This window comes from Ascaphus truei, chromosome 1 (assembly GCF_040206685.1).
Source record: "Ascaphus truei isolate aAscTru1 chromosome 1, aAscTru1.hap1, whole genome shotgun sequence".
Classification (NCBI taxonomy): Eukaryota; Metazoa; Chordata; class Amphibia; order Anura; family Ascaphidae; genus Ascaphus; species Ascaphus truei.
The window spans coordinates 34,399,087-34,423,386 of NC_134483.1; the positions used below are offsets into that span (position 1 = coordinate 34,399,087).

The 24,300-nt window shown below is 43.3% G+C and overlaps 1 protein-coding gene across 2 annotated transcripts in view; it reads right to left on the reverse strand.

The window, feature by feature from the left end:
* Positions 1-24,300, reverse strand: part of DYM (dymeclin) — a 516,199-nt gene that overhangs the window by 167,570 nt on the left and 324,329 nt on the right. For both annotated transcript variants that reach the window (XM_075586074.1, XM_075586063.1), the window contains one exon: positions 5,277-5,379. In XM_075586074.1, coding sequence (XP_075442189.1) covers positions 5,277-5,379 — 103 coding nt within the window. The remainder of the gene's footprint in view (positions 1-5,276; positions 5,380-24,300) is intronic.

Here is a 24,300-nt window from a genome sequence, read left to right on the forward strand (position 1 = left end):
ATACAGCATTGCACTTTAACATCAACGTATGTTGAAACAAGGTCATGTCAATTGTATCACACCATAGATTACAAAACGGCTCTTGCTCAGAAATTGAGCTAGACACCTGATAAAATAAAGAACTTGCTATATTGTAAGCGGCAATTCCATCGAATGTACGGTATTTTTTTATTTTTACTACTCTGAACAGGGGGTGCTCCGATGTCTGGGACACCTCCACACCGGCTCAGGAGCGGCGCTTTCTGTGCGCGTTCCCGGCTGGAAGATTTAAAAGAGCAGTGGGGTCAGGGCTTGCTCCGACGGCCAATACAAAAGCTGCGCCATCGGCTTTCTATCTGTGACCAGATTGAGTTTTTCTACGTCAAAATCTACACCACCACTAACATCAAATATATCACTGAAATTGGTTCAACTTCGCCTCACATGGAGCTACACCTCTAAGGAACATGAACACTAACGGCCCACCCTAACAGAACGGTTAAAATAATGATACAGTTAAAAAGCAAATGTTATATTTTAAAAAAAGTCAGCTCATCTTCCTAAGTGAGGAAGATCTTGATTTTTAAGGTCTTACAACGGTAGTATGATTGTACCATTTTTTTGTCATAGTGCAGCATTTATCAAACCTTTGCCCAAGGCACCCCCCATCCAAACCATGTTGGGTGTAACACCCAGAGAATCTATTTATATACCAGACAAAAGAATTCACATGCGATTGTCATTTCATTTCTAAAATCTGGTCAGAATTCCCAGAGTGTTACGAAACTATAGGATAAAAGTTAGATCCGGTGAAAATGTCCCATTATTTGCAAAGAGATGCAGAACTGTGATTTTAAATATGAATTATGTTAAAACACAGAGCACTATAACAGTGAGTGTACCCTCCTCTCTTCACTCATGTTCTGCTATAATTTTCCTTCCTTACTTGTTCTTCGCTCGTGTCCACCCTACGCAGGCTCTCGTGCCATATCAAAAACCACCCCCTACCTGTGCTCTGTATCATACCAACAGACACCCCCTGTGCTATATGCCACACTAACACCTTGTGCTCTGTGCAATACCAATAACCACCCCTCCCTGTGCTATATGCCACACCAGTCACCCTCCCTGTGCTACAGTATATGCCACACCAATCACCCTCCCTGTGCTACAGTATATGCCACACCAATCACCCTCCCTGTGCTCCCCATCATACCATCACCCACTCCCTGTGCTGTGCGCCATACCAACAACCAACCCCCATGAGCTCTGAAAGGGTTAAAATGATTTATTTCCATTGTGTTACTCCCCCCACTGGACTTATCAAGCTCCTTGTTACTCTACTTGCTGACCTCAGCTCTCTTGGTGGTGTAACTTACTCTGCTATTTAATGGTTAGAACAGCCTCTCCCTATTACTTAGACTAATGGAATTTCTTGGTCATATTGAAAAGCTTATATGTTCTCTTTTGCTTGATAAAAACAAATGCATGACCGTTTGCTCAAACCATACTGGGCTTCTTTCTCAAAAGATATGAATGTCTCATGTTGCTCCAGTTGTCACTAAAACCATCAGTTATTATAGAGTATTAAAACTTCACTGTACATGTAACCGTAATTGTCATCACGGTATTTTCTATACCAGAGCAGTACAAAAGGACCTCTTGGAAGTTGCTGGGTTACACATGATGAGATACTACCCCCTCAAAAGAAGCAGTAACGGTGATTTCAGTTCTATCCGAAGCAACTCTACTGCACATTCAAGTCCAATGAGATTTTGCACAGGAGCATTAATATTTTGTTTTTCAATCACACACTCCCAGTGAATTGGCCATTGTCACAAGAAAAGTCTCCTATACATAGCAGTAAAATCAGTGCCCCCCACCGTCAGGAATGCTCTTCTGCATTCTATATACCGTAGGTTACACCCTTACTGGACAGAGGCAGCGCAAGGCTCTAGTACAGCAGTGCGCAAAGTGGGGGGCGCGAGATTACCGGCGGGGGGTGCGGGGTTTACAGAGGCCCCGCGCACGTCCCAAAGGCACTTAAATTAAGTGTCGGGGGAGCTGCAGGGCCGCTGTAAACCTAACTTAACGTGATTCAGCCGGCACCTGGAGACGCGTCGCCATGGCAACTTGCCGTCAAAATGGCGCTGCGGGGTCATGTGACGTCACGTTGCGATGGCAACGTGACGTCATAACGTCCAGACACCAGGAATCAAGGTAAGGAGGAGGAGGGAGGGGGGCGTGCGGAGAGGAGGACATCCGGTAGGGGGGCGCAGGGAAAAAAGTTTGCGCCCCCTGCTCTAGTAGATACAATGATCTTGTTCGAGGGCAGATTTGCTGTAGACTGTGATCCGTACAATGCACAAATAGGAGAATTCTTCACAGATGAAACATATAGTCCAGAAATTTATAAGAGCAAAAAGACAAACAACAACTTTACCTTTAGGAATTTTAGAAAAGCAAACAAGATTGTGTACAGAGAACAAGACTGCATCATAGTATGAAACGCTCTCTAAATATATTTTGTTGGGGTGGGGGAACTGCTGCTATAACCCTTGAAGTGCCAGAAAGGCCTACAGGGCAATGCTTCAGCCACTGAAATGCTAGATGACTCATAATATAAATACATCCTTAAGAAATTATTGTTGGATGTCTGAAAAAAACAGGGAAGACATACTCCAAGCGTAGCATGTAGTTCACATTCTTTCAATAAGACACAGCACGCTATAGCTTACATCGCAGCGATATTTACTGCTTGTATGTTTATACAGTTCAGTTATTGTAGCCTTTCAAACAAGAACCCAGCTGTATGTACTCCGGACCCTCGGTGTCTTTGTGATGCGCCATCTAGGTGTTAAAACAAAGATTACTGGAACGTAAAGTTATTGAGTGCCATGTTTTATTAAAAGGAATTTCAGTACTGACTGGAGCATGGAGTGCTCCTTTCTGGACTTGTTGACACAGACGCTTCACATCGGAAGCAGCTTGGCAGGAATGCCAGCATCTGCACATTTGGAACCCATTGGTATATGTTTCCACTAAAACAATAATGCTTGAAAAATTAAATTTACGGTGATTGGCAATTTTCTGTAAGAATATCTGCGTGGTACAGAGAACAGCAAGATTCCTGCTCGTCTTTTTTTTTTTGCTTGCGGGGGAGCTTCATTTCTGAGGCTGAAACACGAATGCTGTGTGTGAAGATTTTCTATCTCTCGCTCTCATCAGCTGTAACGTGATACGAGGGAAAGGGGAGGGAGGCTTTGTAAAAACCGCTCTTTGTAATACTGCTTTTTAATAACCTTCCTAATGGTCGAATTAAAGACCCTTGGATAAAATCATTTCATCCCACATAAAACAAACATTGCCTTTTTCTTTTTAGCTCGGTTTTGTACGTTCTATTATTTCCAGATGCTGCTCGAGGGGCCACAGGGTTTTGACTTACGAATTAGATGCAGAAAGAGACAGCTGCTTTCTATTTGACAGCTAAATTAAGTATAGAATCAAAGAGGAACCTTAAAAGTGGCCTTCATTTACCCCATTAGGGAAGTGCAATATAGGGAGGAAAGGAAATGGGAAGATAGGAGCCTCTCAGCACGTTACATTTTCAGTTTAACCCGCTCGCTTAGAAGTTTGGAAGCACAAATGAAATCAGGCTGAGCCTTATTCTAGGTAGCATTGCTGAACGGTGTCCTGGCACCTGCTAGACACTGAAAAAATGGAGAAAGTCAATGCATTGCTGGCCTCTCTCTCAGGGGACAAGTTAAAGAGGCAATCCAAGCCCGTTTTTTATTTGTTTTCTCCTCCATTTTTTAAATACTGGATTGAAGCAGGGGCGCACCGGAGATGAACCCCGTTAATGTCAGCTCCAGGTAAACCCCTGCTTCCGGAGGTATCTACCTACATAGTGGGTGTCGGTAGGCACTCCACGGTTCATATTATGGCAGGTTTTCAAACCTCCCAGGCCCCGTGGCCAATAGGAAGCTGAGACGTCACTATATAGAGTTTACATGCACTATAAATCCCTGCCCATGTAATAACCAGGGACCGATACAAAGAGAAATAAAGTTACTTCCCGAATCTGATCACTGGGCATCTATAATAGAATTCTCCCACTCCAAAACATTTTAAACATTACCCCTGGGTACCGCTGTATAATATAATGTGCTACATCCTCTTGTAGACTTAAAAGATGTAACATGTACATTTTATATGAATAAAACATTCTATGTAAACTACATTTATTTACTAAAGGAAGTAGGTTTTGAGGGGTTGCTAATACACAATGACATGACCCAAATAAATGATCAAAAATCATATTATATGGGTTCAACAAAGACTTTAAATAGGCACATTTTAATACACTGAGGAATCATTTACAAGGAATACAATTAGGATGATATTTTTGCAGGAAAAAAGATGAAGATAAATGTGCAGTCTTGTTAGACAACTACAATTATCACGTCGGTAATAAATATAAAATATACACGTCTAAAGAACGAGTCGGACCTCTGGGCCTGACCCAGCGTTCCCCTCCACCACACCCAATGATTTGGATGGTTAAATTAAAAACCGACATTTTTTTAATGGGGGGCTAAAGATCCTTGAACTTTCAAAAAAGCACATTGCACCTACTTTTATTATTCATATTTTTCACATTTGTTTTTTTGGAAAATAAAATAAGGTTATTTTCTGCAACTGGGCACAAAAAGGCAAATTATGGGCTCCCAATGAACTTAACAGAGTATCATAGCATGAAGTTTTATAAGGAAGATAAAGTCTTGGCTTCAGCCATTTTCACGCACCTACAGTATATGGCAGTCATGCTCACATATTACAAGGTTAGCTTGCAAACAATACCATTTGATGATAAAAACACTAAGGGGTTGGGTGGACATATTTTTATTGTCTAGACTAGAGGTTGATGATAGAATAAAGCTTTTAAGACCAGTCAGGTGCACGTCTTATTGAGCACGACACTTCATATACACCTTTACTTAATTGCTTTTACGAGTTATAGTTCTAATGCCTGCAAGAGGATGTGAAAGCTAAACTCCTGCTGCAGTCAGTGTGTCTTCACCACACTGCTTGTGGTTGCTTTGTCACATGTACAGTACACGTGTATATTTTATTTTTACCGCATTTGAGACATGCAGTCATTCTTAGAGTCTTTTGAGGTTGTCTTTTGGTCTCGGAGCCCGACAGGCTGTGGCAACTAAAGGTGTCATGGGCCTCGGCTTTTTCAGATGTTTGCTTGATACATTTTCTCACACAAGAGCCTTGAGTTTGATACTCACGTAATCAGGGAGTGGGGAGTCATCTGAGTTGAGGGATCCTCTCAGAGATTGTGTGGCTTGCTCCAGAACTTTATTGTGTTTTTTAGACAGCAATGAAAACAAACTGAAGAGGGAAAAAGAATACTGTTATTACAGACGGATTCAGATAAGGATAAAACCTACGCAGATCCATACACTTTCAGAATACACAACTACAGCAACACAATGCTTCACAAAAATAAGGGCTTAATGTATATACTGTACATACATATAGGAGTACACAATATTTATAGGTCATCATCTTCAGCACCTGTCGTTGCACTGCTGGATGAATACCTCCCAAATGGTCTTATACATGCATACATGCACCATAAGAGATATGCCTAAGACATTAAAATAACAGACTTACTTGCACCTCTTACATTTCATATTATGTGGGCTAATGCACAATTATCAATGCAGTAACTAGCATGCACTAGTCTTGCCTTTGTCGTTCTAACATTTCTATGTACAGCACGGCCTACCATGCACAAGACAACATATTATTACTGGTGGAAAACGTAGCCTTGTAAGACCCTTGCATAACCTGTTGATGTACCCCATTGCCCGAGTCCAAACCCCAGGACCAATGCAAACACGCCACTTCTACGTTGCCTTCTCATCCACAGAACAGATGTCCTATCCTGCAGTAGTATTTTGCTCTGAAGAAAGTTTCATGTAAACACATTTTGTTGCGGTCCTCTCAGATAGGGATTTTCTAACAACCGCTCTATAGCAGCGGTGCTCAACTCCAGTCCTCGAGACCCCCCCAACAGGTCAGGTTTTCAGGATCTCTGCTTCAGCACAGGTGGCTCAATCTGTCCCTGCTTCAGCACAAGTGGTGCAGTCTTTGACTGAGCCACTGATTGGGCCACCTGTGCTAAAGCTTTGATATCCTGAAAACCTGAGCTGTTGGGGGGTGGGGAGGGAGAGGAGCGCTGAGGACCAGAGTTGATCACCCCCCTGCTGTATAGCCATGATCACATAACTTTGAAGTGCTGCCACATTATTTCTACGATATAGGAACTTTGTTTCCCTAATGAGCCTGTAATAAAAGCAGTGGCTACTGCATGTTCGTGATATTATTGGGCTCTTTGAAGTTAGGCTTTTGAGCCTACATTTGCAAAGCTATCAAATATATCTTAAATAATGAAACAAGAGTTAAAACTGGTAGAGAAGGAATGAAATGGCAAAGTGCATTCATTTTATTGGTACGCCAATATATGTTTCTTAGTAGTACTGGGCCTTAAAAACAAGTTGTTTAAATTGAGCCTGCAGGTATTTATATAAAAGAAACATTAAAGGCTATTAGACAAAACATTAGACGAGATAGAGGAGTTAGAGCAGGACACTGCTGAAAAGGATGCTCTCTCTTCTGGTTTAGATGGCAAATCATTAGCCTCCCGCCAAAGTAGGTGTGTATATAAATGTATGTTTACCTTTAGTTATATACAGTAGCATAACAGCTGTACTTGGTGCTTTAGAAGAGAGACAATATAGTACAGGGAATTATTGTACAATACTGTAAGTGCAACAAATAAGATCAGACAAAAAGAAAGAAAAGGAAATCCCTGCCCCGGAGAGCTTACAATCTATGTGGTATGATGGGAAAATTACAGAGGCAGCAAGTGAGGGAATAAGTGCAGTAGATGGCAGAGCTTGGCAGGAGCGATTGTGGGTGTGGGACAGTAGCCATAAGTCCAGGCTTTTGTGACACTTAATTTAAGAGGCGAGTTTTAAGGTTTGTCTTGAAGGTGCTTTGTGTTTACCGAGTGTAAGGGAATTCCTCAGGTAAGGGGCAGTGAGGGAACAGAATTTAAGGTGAGAGAGCAGTAGAGGTGAAAGGGGTGGAAAGGAGAGAGTTGTGGGTAGAATGCAGGAGAAGAGCAGGGGCATAGCGTGAGATCAAAGCTGATATGTACGGAGGAACAAATGAGTGGAGAGCCTTGAAGTTAAGGAGGAGAACTTTGTGGGATGGGAAGGAGAGGGATTTAAGGAGGAGATGAGCAGAGATTATTTTGAAAGAAAGTGAAATTATTCTAGCAGCAGAATTTTGGCTAGATTGCAAAGTATGATTGCAAAAGTAGATAGCAGTATGTTACAATAATCCAGACGGGAGAGGATACGGGCATGCATCAGAATTTTAGTAGTAGTGTGACAGAGGAAAGTGCAGATATATAGAAATATATATCAACATTACCATTCTTACGTCCGGTAAAGGAAGACTGCACTCAGATCAGTATAGGCAAAAAAGTCTGTATTAGGCATCAATATAAAATGAACAGGCCGCCCAATCCGACGTTTCGGTTCCGGAGTGGAACCTTTCTCAAGGGGGGTGCAAAGACAGACTGACACACAGACCTATATATACCCTCACCACATGTGACCAAACACCTGTGCTCAATTACCTGTTGACTGCTACACCCATAGGAGTATGATATCCGGTGCTCAGGCTGTATAGCCACCATCTTGGAGGGGGGGATCTAATGAGGCTAAGGACTATTAACCCTGCATATTCCCTAAAGCGTCTATGACGCCATGGTGACAGGCCTAAGGTGTCTATTAATGCACAGCATGCAGCACAGCCAAATGTACAGGGAGATATGTAAACAGACCAACTCATGTACCTACACAAGTGCCCACTACCAAGTTGTTAATTATGAAACATAATTAAAACATACCGTGAGAGAAAAAATAAAAGCCATATGGAAAACAATCATTCTAATAAATAAGGGATTAGGGAGTTTGAACACAAAAAGGGGCATACATCCATCCATACATATCAAGAAATCCCAGAGACAAGTGCTATAGAGAAGCCAAGATATTAAAGAAAAGGTTGAATGACTATGCAGATGGCAAAAATAGCTCCCGGGCACTATGCACTCACTGGACATGCAACAGCAGGGCGATATACTTATATGACCCAGAGCTAGTTACAAGAAGCACCCAAGATTGAGGTCCTCATTGAGACCCTTAGGGGTCACAGTATTAAGACTATAGATAAGTCTCGCTTCCATTTGTAATAGTAACTTAATCCTGTTGCCGTCCCTACTTGAAACATGCGCCTGCGCTATTGGCATGCACCGAAACGTTGCCAAGCTATGTTTAAGATCTTTGAAATGTCTCGCCACTGGTTGGTGTCTTAAATCCTCATTGTCCATGGTCTCCAATAGCGCCTTCCTGATGGATGATCTATGCATTGCGATCCGCTCCTTCAGCATTTTTGTAGTTTCCCCCACATAATGAAGTCCGCATGGGCACCTGATAATGTACACTACATAACGTGATTCACAGTTTAGGAAGTGTGAGATTTTGATAGGGAGCCACTGTGTGGGTGGGCATATGTTTTTCCTAAAAGAAGGTATTGGCAATTTACGCAACCCTTACATTTGTATACTCCAGGTGTCTTTTTCAGCCACATAGTGCCAGTAGAATATTTTTCCACGGAGTCAGAGGACGTTAGTGTGTCTCCTATGTTCTGTCCTCTCTTGTAGCAAAAGAGTGGTGGCGACTGGAATTTCTTTCCAATTTTCTTATCGTTTGTCAAGATGTGCCAGTTGTTCTTAATGCTGTTTTGTATCAGCCTTGAGGACGTGCTATACGTTGAAACAACATTAAATTTATCACTATCGGATGTTTTGTTGACCGGTATCAACAGCTCTGTCCTAGACTTGCCTCTGGTTTTGATAAGGGCCTGTTCTATTTCCATGTTGTCATACCCTCATTGCCTGAAACGATCCGCCATCCTCTCTAATGCAGAATCCCCTTCCAAGGGGTTGCTGGTTATCCGTACTGCACGCATCTGGGAGTAGGGAAGACCCTTCTTCAATGTAGCTGGATGGTGACTTCTGGCATCTAATAGGGTATTTCTATCCGTAGGTTTGTGGAAAACCCGTGTGCCAATTTTTCCGTTATCTAGGAAGACCACCGTGTCCAGGTAGTTGATTTCTCTTGAACTGTGGCTTTCCGTAAACCTGATGGTTGATGGTATTCCATTGATATGCGTCACATAATCCATCAGGTCTTGCTCCGTCTCATCACATAGTATAAAGGTGTCATCTATATACCGATTATAATGTAGAATGCATCCAGTATGTGGTGCGTCATTCAGGAGGTGGGTCTGTTCATAAATACCCATGAAGAGGTTCGCATACGATGGGGCCGTATTCGACCCCATCGCTGTTCCCATCAGTTGAAGGTAATAAGACTTCTCAAATTTGAAAAAGTTTTAATGGAGGATTAATTCAACAAGAGTGACAAGAAATTCCGTGGGCGGTCTCAACAATATCGGGTGTCATCCAAGTTGGTCCCTGATAGCTTCAATGCCTTCGTTGTGCGGAATATTCGTGTATAGACTTGACACGTCTAACATCACTAGTAGAACCCCCGTGAGGTCTTGATCAATCCTTGCCAATTTGCTGATAAAATCCGTAGTACCTTTAGTGTACGTGGCCATCAGTTGTACAAACGGCTGCAGAAAAAAAATCTACGTACTGTGAGATGGGATAGCAGAGAGAGCCCCGCGCTGAAATAATCGGTCTGCCGGGCGGGGACGTCAAAGACTTATGCACCTTAGGGAGTGTATATAGCACTGGTATTACTGGAAAATCCGGAGTCAGGAATGCAGCAGTGTCATCCGAGATCCATCCATTATTATTACCCATCCTGATGATAGCATCTACTTCTTTTTTGTAGTTTGCTGTTGGGTCGCCATGTCTCTTATAATGACTCGTATTGCTCAGCTGCACCAGTATTTCTTCCCGGTAATCCTTATACGCCATCACCACTATTGCTCCTCCCTTATCCGCAGCTTTGATAATGATATCCCTATGTTCTCTCAAGGATTTCAATGCTCCATGTTGCTCTCTGGATAGATTGTAGAAACTGGTCTTGTAGCTTTTAATTGTCTGTCTTTGAGAAAGGTTCCACTCCGGGACCGAAACGTCAGATTGGGCGGCCTGTTCATTTTGTATTGATGCCCAATACAGACTTTTTTGCCTATACTGATCTGAGTGCAGTCTTCCTTTACCGGACGTGAGAATGGTAATGTTGTTCTATTATTATTATTATTATTATTATTGACTGGCATCTGTTGATGTTTTTGTATCGTTATTGTTTAGTAACTTAAGCATTGTGGTTAGTGGTTTGCGCCTTTGTTTTTTCTTTACCCTTCTAAATATTGGAATTGTGTGTTTTCCTTACATTGTGGCAGCATCCACTTACACAGATTACTGTTCGTCAGTTATATTTGTGCACCTTTCTTTATATATATATATATATATATATATATATATATATATATATATGATGAGACCCATCAAGGTCGAAACAGCTGTCTGTGGGTGGTTTTCTGGGTATGCACCTTAACCCTGGCTGTGCTCAAAGCTGTGACCATGCAGCAAGCTTAAGCCTATAGGGAACCATGTTAAAAATGGTTATTGAGGCAAAAAGTGACACTGTGTGCTCATTTGCATGTCATTTCCCAGAATCCCTTGCTGCAGTGGAAGTGCTGTATGCTGGGTGATAATGGGGAAAGGCGGGGTTGCAGACCTGCCTAAGACATGCAGATGAGCATACAGTTATATTTGCATATAAGACGAAGAGATTGCTGTGGAGCCTACTGTCCAGGTTATATATTTTATTTGCACTCATCTACATTATTGCACTCCTGCTGCTTTGCTAGCATTTTGCTACCAGCCATTCAGACATTCAAGTTCCTGTTTACACTGTGAACTCTCCCCGGCTGAAACCTCGCTGACATCATCGAGTTCACGCGAGACTCTATTCAGTGTATGCTCTGTGTAGCACCGGAGAGGGGAAGGCGGCGTCCCTCGTGGCTCTCGGTCTCTGCCAGGACCTAGAGGGGCTATTGTGGCAAGACACACCGCGGACATCACACCGAAGTCCTCCTCCTTGGGTTCCTGCATCTGAACGGGCTGAGTTGTACTCAAAAATGCATTTTTATCCCTTACTCCATAAATTTATTGTTATACAATTTTACGCTATGAGTGCGCCTGTTTTTTCTGTGGTTTTGTATATATATATATATATATATATATATATATATATATATATATATATATATATATATATATATATATATATTGTGACAGAAACCAGGGGATGGTAATGAATTCCGTATATAGGGCTCCCAGGATACTAGACAGTTTCTATCCTGTTTGGCCTGGGAGTGCAGCCTTATAATACATACACTCCATCCCACAGTTTGGCAAGCGCTGGAACTGAGGGATGAGAGATCCAGACCAGAGTTTGTCTGCTGCCTGATTTCTGTCACCTGTCATGCTAATTAGGAATCAGGTATGAAAGACTGATTTCCTGTTTGCTCTGGTCTCCCCACAAGAGCCAGGAGGCTGGAAGGCTGCTGAACTACAGAGGGGAGAAGCCTCTTCCCCAAACAGGTTCAATCTTTCTGTTCATTTGTGTAAGACTGCAAAAGTACCGTGTTTTGATGTTGGAAGTGGAAAAGCCACTTCCAACCCTGAGTCAGGGATATCTAAGTTAAGTTATCGCTCAGGTGAGCAGCTTTTGTTTTTGATCTGTTTTCTGTTGTATGCACTGTGGCAGTCTCAGTGCCTGGGACTGAATAAACCAGGCATAGCCTGTTTAAAGGAACAGTACGTGACGCCTCATCATTTAACCTACCCTAAAAGACCGTGTTCTAAACAGTCCCGGACAAACGACGGAGCCCCGGAGTAAGCCGTTTGTCACATATGGTGGAGAATGCGGGCAGAGCACTAGGGGGTCTGCGGGTTGAAGAACTTTGAAAAAAAAAAAAAAAAAAGTTTTTTTCATCCTCTGCAAACAAGATGGAAGACGTGGTGGGTGCGCTGGTACGCAATGTCGCTGCCCAGAAAGACGCGAATGAAACCCAGCAACAGCTGTTAATAGCCCAGCAAGAAACTAATGCAAACCAGCAGCAGACGAATGCAGCCCATCAACAGCTGCTAATAGCCCAGCAAGAGATTAATGCCAACCAGCAACAGGCGAATGCCAACCAGCAACAGGCGAATGCAAACCAGCAACAGACGAATGAAGCCCTGCAAAATGCGAATGCAAACCAGCAAGAGACAAACCGCTTGCTGAGAGAGGAGCAACAGCGGTTTGCTCAGGGCTTACAGCAGGAACTCGAGATCCTGAGGGGGACTATCAGAAACCTTCCACTGGCAGCGGCAGCCCCAGTACCGAAAATGACCAGGGCAAGCCACTACCTTCAGAAGATGGGACCCTCGGATGATGTGGAAGCCTATCTTCTCACGTTTGAACGCACGGCACAGAGAGAGGGATGGCCAGAAGCTGAGTGGGCTGGTCTAATCGCACCCTTCCTAAGCGGCGAACCCCAGAAGGCTTACTTTGGTCTAGAGCCAGCCGAAGCTAACGTCTATGCAAAATTGAAGTTCGAGATCCTCGCCCGCCTCGGCGTAACCACGGCTGTTCGCGCCCAAAGGTTTCACGCATGGTCCTTCACGATGGATAAAGCCACCCGAAGCCAGATGTATGACCTCATCCACCTCGCCCGGAAGTGGCTACAACCCGAGATCAACTCAGCCAGCCACATCGTGGAACGGTTGGTCATGGACCAGTTCTTGAGGAAACTTCCCTCTGCCTTACGCCGTTGGGTCAGTCGGAGTGACCCCCACAATGCGGATGAGCTTGTGGCCCTCGTAGAAAGGTACAATGCAGCAGAAGAGCACCCGCAACCCACAGTCGTGGAGCAACCCCACTACCCGAGGTTCCAGGACTCTTCCAGAGACGGTAAAAGGGTACCGGGGTTAAGGGGCGCTGAAGAGCGGCGACCACCTTCACGCAGCACCAGCAACAGTGGTTCGCACACTAAGGGCAATAGCCAACATGGGGAGCCGGGAAAAGGCTCTAAGTGGGACACAGACTATGTACCTAAATGTGTAAATTGTCATGAGAGGGGCCACACAGCAAAAATCTGCCCACTAAATGATGAGCCCATGCAATGCAACAGCGTGGAACCTTATTCGCTGTTGTCCCAATGTATGGGCCCTAGCCCAGAGGACCCCTTGAATAACCATCTGTGGGCATTTGTAAAGGTTAATGGTAAGAGGGTTCGGGCACTTCTTGACTCTGGGAGCATGGTCACACTAGTGTCCGAATACCTCTTGCCCATTAAGAAGAAACAGGGAAACAGTTCACAAAGAGTGGCAATTTGTTGTATACATGGGGATAATCATGAATATTCCACTGTTGATGTTTTTTTTGAAACAGAGTTTGGTTCTTTAGATTTCAAGGTGGGTATTGTACCCAAACTGGCACATGATGTGTTAATAGGGACCGACTTTCCCCATTTTCTAAAAATGTGGTCCCCCGCTCAGAATAGCGCCCAGAGTTCAATAGCGGACCATAATGAAGTATTAGAAGAAACAAATCCTTTCCCTTTTTCAGAAATGGAGGTTGACGAGGGCCCAAATAAGAAGGGGGAAAAGGAGGAGTGCTGTAAAATTCCCTTCCCCATCACTACTTTGGTAGGGAATACCCCAAATCAAGATGTTGAGCAGACACTTACCACCCCAGAACCGGATAAGACCCTCGCTGACATAGAGGTCAGTCCTGGGAGTTTTAAGAAGGCCCAGTGGGAGGACCCCACATTAGCGGTAGCAAGGGGAAATATACGGGACCAGAATAGTACTCCTGGCCAACCAGATAGGTCACTTGCTTACCCCTACTTCGAGGTAGAGAACGACCTAGTATATCGGGTTGATAAAAGGAAATCAGTTACAACTAAACAATTGTTGGTACCACGGACATTCCGTAACGTAGTATTACACCTCGCACATAGTCATCCATTGGGGGGACACCTAGGGGTGGAAAAGACAAAAGAAAAGGTTCTTCGAAGCTTCTATTGGCCTGGGGTTCTGGCAGAAATTACGAATTATTGTTCCTCATGCCCAGAATGTCAGATCACCGCCCCGTTCAAGGCGTACCGCAGCCGATTGGTACCCCTTCCCATAATAGAGGTACCATTTGACCGGATTGCTATGGATCTAGTAGGACCCCTAATAAAGTCTGCTAGGGGACATCAGCATATATTGGTAATATTAGATTATGCCACCCGATATCCGGAGGCAGTTCCCCTACGTAGCACCTCAGCTAAAAACATAGCAAAAGAGTTAGTAGTTCTGTTTTCCCGGGTCGGGATTCCTAAAGAGATTCTATCTGACCAGGGAACACCATTTATGTCCCAAGTAACGAAAGAGCTATGTAAACTCCTAAAAATCAAGCATCTCAGAACCTCAGTCTATCATCCACAAACAGATGGTTTAGTGGAAAGGTTCAATAAAACCTTAAAGAGCATGTTACGGCGGGCGGTTGATAAAGATGGGAAAAACTGGGATTGTTTGTTACCGTACCTGTTATTTGCCATTAGGGAAGTTCCCCAATCATCCACTGGCTTCTCCCCGTTTGAACTATTGTATGGCCGACACCCAAGGGGCTTACTGGATATAGCCAAAGAGACTTGGGAACACGAGGTTACCCCTTACAGAAGTGTAATAGAGCATGTTGCCCAGATGCAGGACCGCATTGCTGCAGTCCTACCCATAGTGAGGGAACACATGGAGAAAGCTCAAGAAGCACAGAGGAATACATATAATAAGGGTGCTAGGGTCAGAATTTTTTCTCCAGGTGATAGGGTACTAGTTCTGGTTCCCACCGTGGAGAGTAAATTCCTTGCTAAATGGCATGGGCCATATGAGGTCTTGGAAAGAGTGGGAGAAGTAAATTATAAGGTAAGACAGCCAGGTAGGAGGAAACCTGAGCAAATTTACCATATAAACCTACTCAAGCCCTGGAAAGATAGAGAAGTCTTGTTAACCCTAGTACCCCCAGGTCCGTCAGAGAATCAAGAAACTGACCCAGAGGTTAGCATAGCTGAAACCCTGTCTGTTCATCAGAAACGAGAGGTTCAGAATTTAGTGAAAAGAAACAAAGAAATCTTCTCTATACGGCCAGGTAGAACTAGCGTAATTGAACATGACCTAGTCTCTGAACCGGGGGTCCGAGTTAACCTTAAACCGTACCGAATCCCAGAGGCCAAAAGAAAGGCTATAAGTTTAGAGGTTAAAAAAATGCTAAAACTAGGTGTAATTGAGGAATCCCAAAGTGGGTGGAACAGCCCTATAGTCTTAGTCCCAAAGCCAGATGGTACAACAAGGTTTTGTAATGACTACCGGAAACTAAACGCGGTGTCAAAATTTGATACTTATCCTATGCCTAGGGTAGATGAACTTGTAGAGAGACTGGGCAAAGCCCGATATCTCACAACCCTAGACCTAACAAAAGGGTACTGGCAGGTTCCCCTCACAGAAAGGGCAAAAGAAAAGACAGCCTTCTCAACCCCAGACGGCCTCTTTCAGTATAAGGTGTTGCCTTTTCGCTTACATGGAGCTCCCGCCACATTAAAAAGAATGATGGATAAAATTTTAAAACCACATGCTCGGTATGCTGCCGCCTACCTGGATGATGTGGTAATCCATAGTGAAGATTGGCAATCCCACCTTCCAAAGGTCCAAGCTGTGCTTGACGCAGTCCGGTCTGCTGGACTAACTGCTAACCCCGCTAAATGCACTATTGGTCTGGAGGAGGCCAAGTATCTGGGATATTCTATTGGCAGAGGTTTACTCAAACCCCAAACACTCAAAGTGGAGGCGATACAAAATTGGCCAAGGCCAGTTACAAAAAAACAAGTAAGGACCTTTTTGGGGTTAATTGGGTACTATAGAAGGTTTATTCCCAATTTTGCAACTAAGGCAACCCCACTAACTGACCTCACAAAAGCAAGAGGACCGCTAATGGTAAAGTGGTCCCCCGAAACCGAACAGGCCTTTAGAAGCCTGAAAGAAGCTCTCTGTGCCCAACCAGTGTTGGTCACACCTGACTTCTCCAAAGAGTTCGTAGTCCAAACCGACGCATCTGAGGTAGGGCTGGGGGCGGTACTCTCCCAGGAGTCTCAAGGTGAGGAGCACCCCATCCTTTATTTAAGTAGGAAACTAAATCCCCAGGAGAAAAATTACTCCATAGTAGAGAAAGAGTGTCTCGCAATAAAGTGGGCTGTAGAGACGCTCAAATACTACCTGTTGGGGAGAAAATTCCGGTTGGTCACAGATCATGCACCCCTTACCTGGATGTGTCAAAACAGGGAAAAGAATGCTAGAGTGACCAGGTGGTTCCTAAGCCTACAACCCTTTAAATTTTCTGTGGAACACAGGTCAGGGCACAAACATGGCAATGCTGACGGGTTGTCAAGGATGCACTCCCTAATATCCATGGTCGCTCATCCCTCGAGGTCTGAGCTGGGGGGGAGGATATGTGACAGAAACCAGGGGATGGTAATAAATTCCGTATATAGGGCTCCCAGGATACTAGACAGTTTCTATCCTGTTTGGCCTGGGAGTGCAGCCTTATAATACATACACTCCATCCCACAGTTTGGCAAGCGCTGGAACTGAGGGATGAGAGATCCAGACCAGAGTTTGTCTGCTGCCTGATTTCTGTCACCTGTCATGCTAATTAGGAATCAGGTATGAAAGACTGATTTCCTGTTTGCTCTGGTCTCCCCACAAGAGCCAGGAGGCTGGAAGGCTGCTGAACTACAGAGGGGAGAAGCCTCTTCCCCAAACAGGTTCAATCTTTCTGTTCATTTGTGTAAGACTGCAAAAGTACAGTGTTTTGATGTTGGAAGTGGAAAAGCCACTTCCAACCCTGAGTCAGGGATATCTAAGTTAAGTTATCGCTCAGGTGAGCAGCTTTTGTTTTTGATCTGTTTTCTGTTGTATGCACTGTGGCAGTCTCAGTGCCTGGGACTGAATAAACCAGGCATAGCCTGTTTAAAGGAACAGTACGTGACGCCTCATCATTTAACCTACCCTAAAAGACCGTGTTCTAAACAGTCCCGGACAAACGACGGAGCCCCGGAGTAAGCCGTTTGTCACAATATATATATATCACATTTTAAGTTATGGTGAAAAAGGCAACAAGAAACCTCCACCGTATGGCATATAGCAAATAAAAAGATCACTTGTGAGCACATTCACATGTCCTAGGCCTTGCCCCCGCTGCCTACTACAGCGTCCGCTGTGACGGACGCTGCACGGACGAGAGCCCTCCCCTCAATGGCGCCAGGCCCTCTGCGAGGGGGGGCCGCAGCGCTCGGGCGAGAGTTGCTCCTGCTCTCAATAGAATTGAGAGCAGGACTCGCGTTGAGCGATTAGGCACGCCCCCCGGCGGTTCAGCCAATGAGGGCGAACCTGCTGGGTGACGTCATGGCCGCACCCCCGTCACTCCCACCCCCCCGGTCTCTCCTCCTGCAGTGAGCTGCAGACAGGGGAATCGGCTGAATGCGCCGCCAATATCGCGGGCGCGCGTTACAGCGGCGTGACCGGGGCCTTAGCCTTAGGCAGGTCTGCAACCCTGCAGTTCACCATTATCCCCAGCATACAGTGCTCCCACTGCAGCAAGAGATTCTGGGAAATGACATGCAAATGAGCACACCGTGTCAGCTTTTGCCTGAAATCAATTTTTACATCTAACCCTTATATGCTAATGCTCGCTGTTAACACAGCTTTTAAGCACAGCATGGGAATCAGATGCAAAGCCAGAGAAACCACTCACAGACACATACATACATATATGCACATATACATATACACCACATACACATACATATATACACACCACACACACATACATATATACACACCACACACACATACATAAAAACACACCACACACACACATACATATACACACCACACACACATACATATATACACACCACACACACATACATATATACACACCACACACACACACATACATATATACACACCACACACACATACATATATACACACCACACACACATACATATATACACACCACACACACATACATATATACACACCACACACATATATACACACCACACACATATATACACACCACACACATATATACACACCACACACACATACATATATACACACCACACACACATACATATATACACACCACACATACATATATACACCACACATACATATATACACACACACATACATATATACACACACACATACATATATACACACACACATACACACATATATACACACACACACATATATATATACACACACACACACATATATATACACACACACACACACATATATATACACACACACACACATATATATATACACACACACACACACACATACATACACACACACACACACACACACACACACACACACACACACACACACACACACACACACACACACACACACACACACACACACACACACACACACACACACACACACACGATGTATAGAAGAACATATGCTGGAAAGTTACCCTACTATGAAAGCTTGAACAATATACCCGGCTAAAGTGGGAAAAGTAAACGTGCAAACCCCCAAATATGAAACATCAAAAAGCAATTGCCCTCATTCTCCGGATGCTGGACTGTCCCTGGGCTTGGCAGCATTCAGGAACAAGACATTAAGGCGGAGGGTGCCAAGAATCCCCGGAGGTTAAACAAAAGCTGTAATTTAAACCTAAACCGGCTACCTACAACTGCCGGACTCTCTCTCGGAAGCAACACTGCAAAAACTGGAAACAAGCTTTAAAAAAATTCAATGAGTGAATTTGTAAACACTAAAACGTGACCAAAAACCGCTTAACTTATATGATATCCTATTGCATTTAGGCTAACACAGGTGCAAATAGGTGATGGAAATTCAAAGCAAAGACAGTATCATAAGATCACTTATAGACCCTAATAAATGCACACTAGTGCGTCTACAAGAAGGTTGGACTAAGTATATCCAGAGATTCAAATATCCCCTCAGTGGTCAGGCTACGATGCTGTTGAGACACATACTCCTGTAGCCGAGAGGCACATAATGAATTCCATAAAAACTCCAAGTGGGCAAAATAATAACATTTTATTCAAAACAGCAATAACGACGGAAGTGATAGTATATACAGTGAACGAGATATAAAAAAAAACCAATAGCGAGGCAGCTTGTGGGCAGAAGGTCACATGGAAAGTATCCACCTATGACCCCCGTATATTCATATGCATAGATGCCTTTAATCAGTTATTTGCCCATATTCATTGCATCCAGAGACGGATACTAATGGGTTAACGTTACTGATACCAAACAGCAGGATTCGGTCTATTCCCATGCAAGAAATATAGCGTTAGGGTTGCATTATGATCCAGAGTTCCCACATCAGAGGAAACCTCTGAGAAAGTGTAAAAACCTAAATGCCTATCTTAAGATGTGGTGCAATCCACTCTCATAGAACCAGATATGGGTTGTCACGCTGTAATTCTTCTATTACAGCACTTATTCCCTCACCTACTGTCTCTGTAAGTCTCCCACCATACCTCTTAGATTGTAAGCTCTTCGGGGCAGGGATTTCCTTTCCTATTGTCTGATTTTGCTGCACTTATTGTATTATTATAATTCCCTGTACTCCTGTACTGTATTCTTTGTGAAGCGCTGAGTACACTTTTGGCGCTATATAAATAAAGACATACAATACAATACAATACAATATGGTTGGATATTATCTGTTGTCAACCACAGAATGGACGTGTATTAATAACCTGTAGAGTCAGTATAGTCAATGCCTCTACTCAATGTATGACTGATGTATATAAGGTTCACAAAACAACTGTAGTCAGAGCCGTGAAGATGTACACGTATATATAATGATATATAGCTATAGCGCCAGTCACCCAAACAACAGGGTTAAACAACATAACCAATGTAGCTGTTCAGAGACATTGTAGTTATAAATGTATCAAATAGCAGTCTATTCAACCTTAGTCAAAGTAGCTACTGTGTTGCTGTATGCAAATTAGTTGCATTGGCGTTTCTCAGGTAGTGAAAAAATGAACAGCATGATACAACCCGTTCCGTCGCTGGATAGTCAATCAGGCCGTCTGCCTCCGAGACGCCACTGTGGTTTACATCCATTTACTTCCAATCACTTACAAGATTTTTTAAGAAGACTCACTTACAGGATGCAACAGACCCTGGATTTTGCTCAGCATATAGAACACGCGGGATTTTGCAGTGGATACACCATGTACCACATACAAGTCGTACAAGAAGTGATTTCCTGAAGTAATTAATACGATCTACCACTCCGTTTAGGATTCGTAGATTACAAAAAAAGCATTTAATTCTCTCTACACCTCAGCGGTCCTAAATGCACTAAGAAAACAAAATATTGATGAAGCTTACATTGATATTATAAAGAACATTTACGAGAATGACACATCAAACATTAGATTATATGAAGATACAAGCTAGATAAGGATCAGCGAGAGTGCGACGGAGACGCACCGTTTCACTAAAGCTTTTCACTCCTACACATGAAGAATTGTTCCAATCATTCGACTGGAAGAAAAAGGAATCAAAATCAACGATGAATATTTGAGTCACCTATGATTTGCAGATGACATTTTTTGCTTCATGTCCAGAAAACCTCCAGCAACGAATTAGGGAACTTGCAAAAGCAAGTAAGAATGTGAGACTCCATATGAAAATGAACAAGACCAAAGTGCTTTTCAACAAACGTGTAAAGTCTGCAAAGATTGGAAAACTGGAAATGGAATAGAACTAGAAGTCGAAGACTATGTCTAAATTGGCCGGCAAATAACAATGGATGGGAACCTTTAGAATTAAATCAATAGGAGAATGAAGATGGGATGGAGAGCATTTGGAAGAAACAAGACAATATTTCAAGGGAGCCTTCTACTGTGCCTCAAGAGGAAATGTTTCGAGAAGTGTCACGTGGATGTGAAACTTGGACCCTAAATGCGAAGATAAATCAGAAGCTTCAGACAACGCAATGAAGTATGGAAAGATGTATGATGGATATTACCCGAAGAGACAGGAAAAAAGAATGATACATTTTAAAATCAAACAAAAGTCTGCATCATCATCACAAATGTGAAGAAATTAAAATGGCAGTGAGCCAGACATATCGCAAGAAGAAATGACTATCATTGGACAAAAATGCTATTCGACTGGATTTCAAGAGAGATTAAAAGGACAAAGACGACCACGAAAAGTAAGATGGGAGGATGAAATCAGAAAATTTGTTGGAGCAACAAGGAGAAGAGAGGCTTGATATAAACCACATCCAAGTCAAACAAGAAGTGATTTCCCAAAGAAATGAATACGGTCTACCACTTATATGTAGATTACAAAAAAAGCATTTGATTTGGTGTACACCTCAGTGGTTTTAAATACTTTAAGAAAACAGTGTTGAATAAGCGTACATTGATATTACAAGAAACATTTATGAGAATGCCACTTCAACCATTAGATTACATGAAAATACAAGCACGATAAGGATCAGCAAGGGAGTTCGACAGGGAGACACCGTCACAAATGCTTTCTACAGCAACACTTGAAGAATTGTTCAATCAAACTCATCATCACTGAATACTGGAGTCACCTACGATATGCAGATTACTTTGTTTGCCATACAGTATGTCCAGAGGACCTCCAGCAAGAAATCAGCCGAAGCAAATAAGAAAGTGGTCCTCCATATGAATCTCAGCAAGACCAAAGTGATGTTCAACAAATGGGTCAACTTTGCAAAGATCTAAATAAACGGAATACAACTAGAAGTCAAAGACTATGTCTACCTTGGCCGGCAAGTGACAATGGATGGAAACCTTTTGAATGAAGATGAGTTGGAGCATATTTGGAAGGAACAAGACAATATTTCAAGGGAATCTTCCACTGTACCTCAAGAGGAAAGTTTTTTACCAGTGTATTCTGCCTGTGCTCACATATAGATGTGAAACGTGGACCCTAAATGTGAAGTTAATTCAGTAGCTTCAGACAACCCAAAGAAGTTTGGAGAGATGTATCCTGGGTATTACGCAGAGACAGGATAAAGAATGAATGAGTATGAAAGCAAACAAAAGTCTGTGACATCATTGCAAGGATGAAGAAATTAAAATGGCAGTGGGCCGGACCATCATTGGACAAAGATGGTAATCGACAGGGAAATCAGAAACACCAAGACAACTACGAACATTAAGATGGGACGATGAAATAAAAAGAAATTGTTCGAGTAACCTGAGGACGAGAAGCTTGCAACCGCAGTACCTGAAAGATCAGTGGAGAGACCTTCATCCAGCAGCGAATCAACAAAGGCGATAAAATAAAAATAATATAGCCCAATTAAGACATTGGAATTCAGACCCTGACCAGCATTGTTGGCTAAAGATTGAGTCTCAGTACTCCCACACGCCTTCTCTCCCGGCTTGTCTTTGGTCTATGGATAGAGGGGACATGGCGGCCCACAAATTCAAACTGGGGGCGATAGAACATACTTGGGAAATTTGACTCAAAACCAAATTCCAACTTACGTCGCCAGGTTCGCAATTAACACCAATCTATGATCACCCAAAGTTCCCCCCGGATGTGAGACAAAACAATTTGCGCAATTTAAGTCGAAAGGGATCAGAGCGGTCGCGGATCTGTTGAGCGATGGAAAATTCCTGAGTTTCCAAGATTTACGCACCAAATTTGACGCTCCTGACTTGGAGACGTTTAAATATCTCCAAATTCGGCATTTCCTACAAAAAATATCCTCAACACTACAATATCCTCCTCTCACAAAATTTGAGAAACTGTGCCGAATAGGCACATACCAAAAAGGCTTAATAACCACAATTTATGCTGGGATGGAGAACCCAGCGAACCCTCCCGCACACGACTATATGCTCAAATGGGCCGCGGAATTGAACATGGTTATTGACAGAGAGGACTGGGAGGGAATCTAGGGCTCTGCATCAGGAACTTCCATCTGTACCACAACCAAGGAAAATATATACAAAATATTATATCACTGGTATCTTACTCCAGTGAGACTGAAACAAAGCTCCCCTCTGGCGTCAGACCTATGCTGGAGAGGCTGTGGACAAAGAGGGGACATGGCCCATATCTGGTGGCTGTGTCCAGAAATTCAGAAATTCTGGCTTATGATTCAAAATGTAATAGAAGAGGTCACAGACCTCACAATCACTCTGGATCCTCTACCTACTTACTGGGCAGACCAATAGAGGAAATTGATCGCCCAGTAAGGAAATTAATCTCCTTCATTTTGACTGCAGCAAGATGCTCGGTGGCGCTCTCCTGGAAGAAGGTGTCTCCCCCCCACAAAACAAAGCGTAAAAAAAAGACTAAACCAAGTCATGCTTATGGAAAAGCTGACGGCCTTCCTCAAACGCTCAACAGAGGATTTCTATAAAATATGGGAACCGCGGCTGACGCATTGAAACTAATCGAATTACTTCCCACTAAAATAAAATCAAAAGAGGTTTGTCCCCAGAAAGGAACAAAGAAGGGCCGGCGACCTGAGGAAGGGGAACCCCACAACACACACACACACACACGCTAGACCTACTGTCTCACTCTAAATAATGATGTAGTAGTACATAGGAAGGTACAATAATCGGGAATAGGAAGCCGTGATATCACCCTGTGCGGCTTCTTATTGGCCCCTGTGACGCGGGAGCTTTAAACTGCACAGAGATACAGGCACCCCCTTCAGACAAATATCTGTGGAAGCAGGGGGTTCCTGAAGATGAAAATCACTGGGGTTCAGCACCGGAGACCACCTGCTCCAATCCAGTATTTAAAAAAACAAAAAAAAACAGGAGGGGGTGGGGGGGAGGGGGTGGAAAAAACGTCCTGGAATACTCTTTTAATCAAGTTTAATTTTAAAAAAAAAAATGCAGTACCATAAACAGGATTTCCTAATAAAACCAGAGCATCAAGAAACTAGTGTGGAAAATTCCTGGAACTAAATGCACTTAGCCACAGAGACAAAATATTTATACCGTTTGCATACACAGGCCCAATGAACAGAGAGAAAGATTTATTTTTAAACTGCTAGAATATTGTTTTAT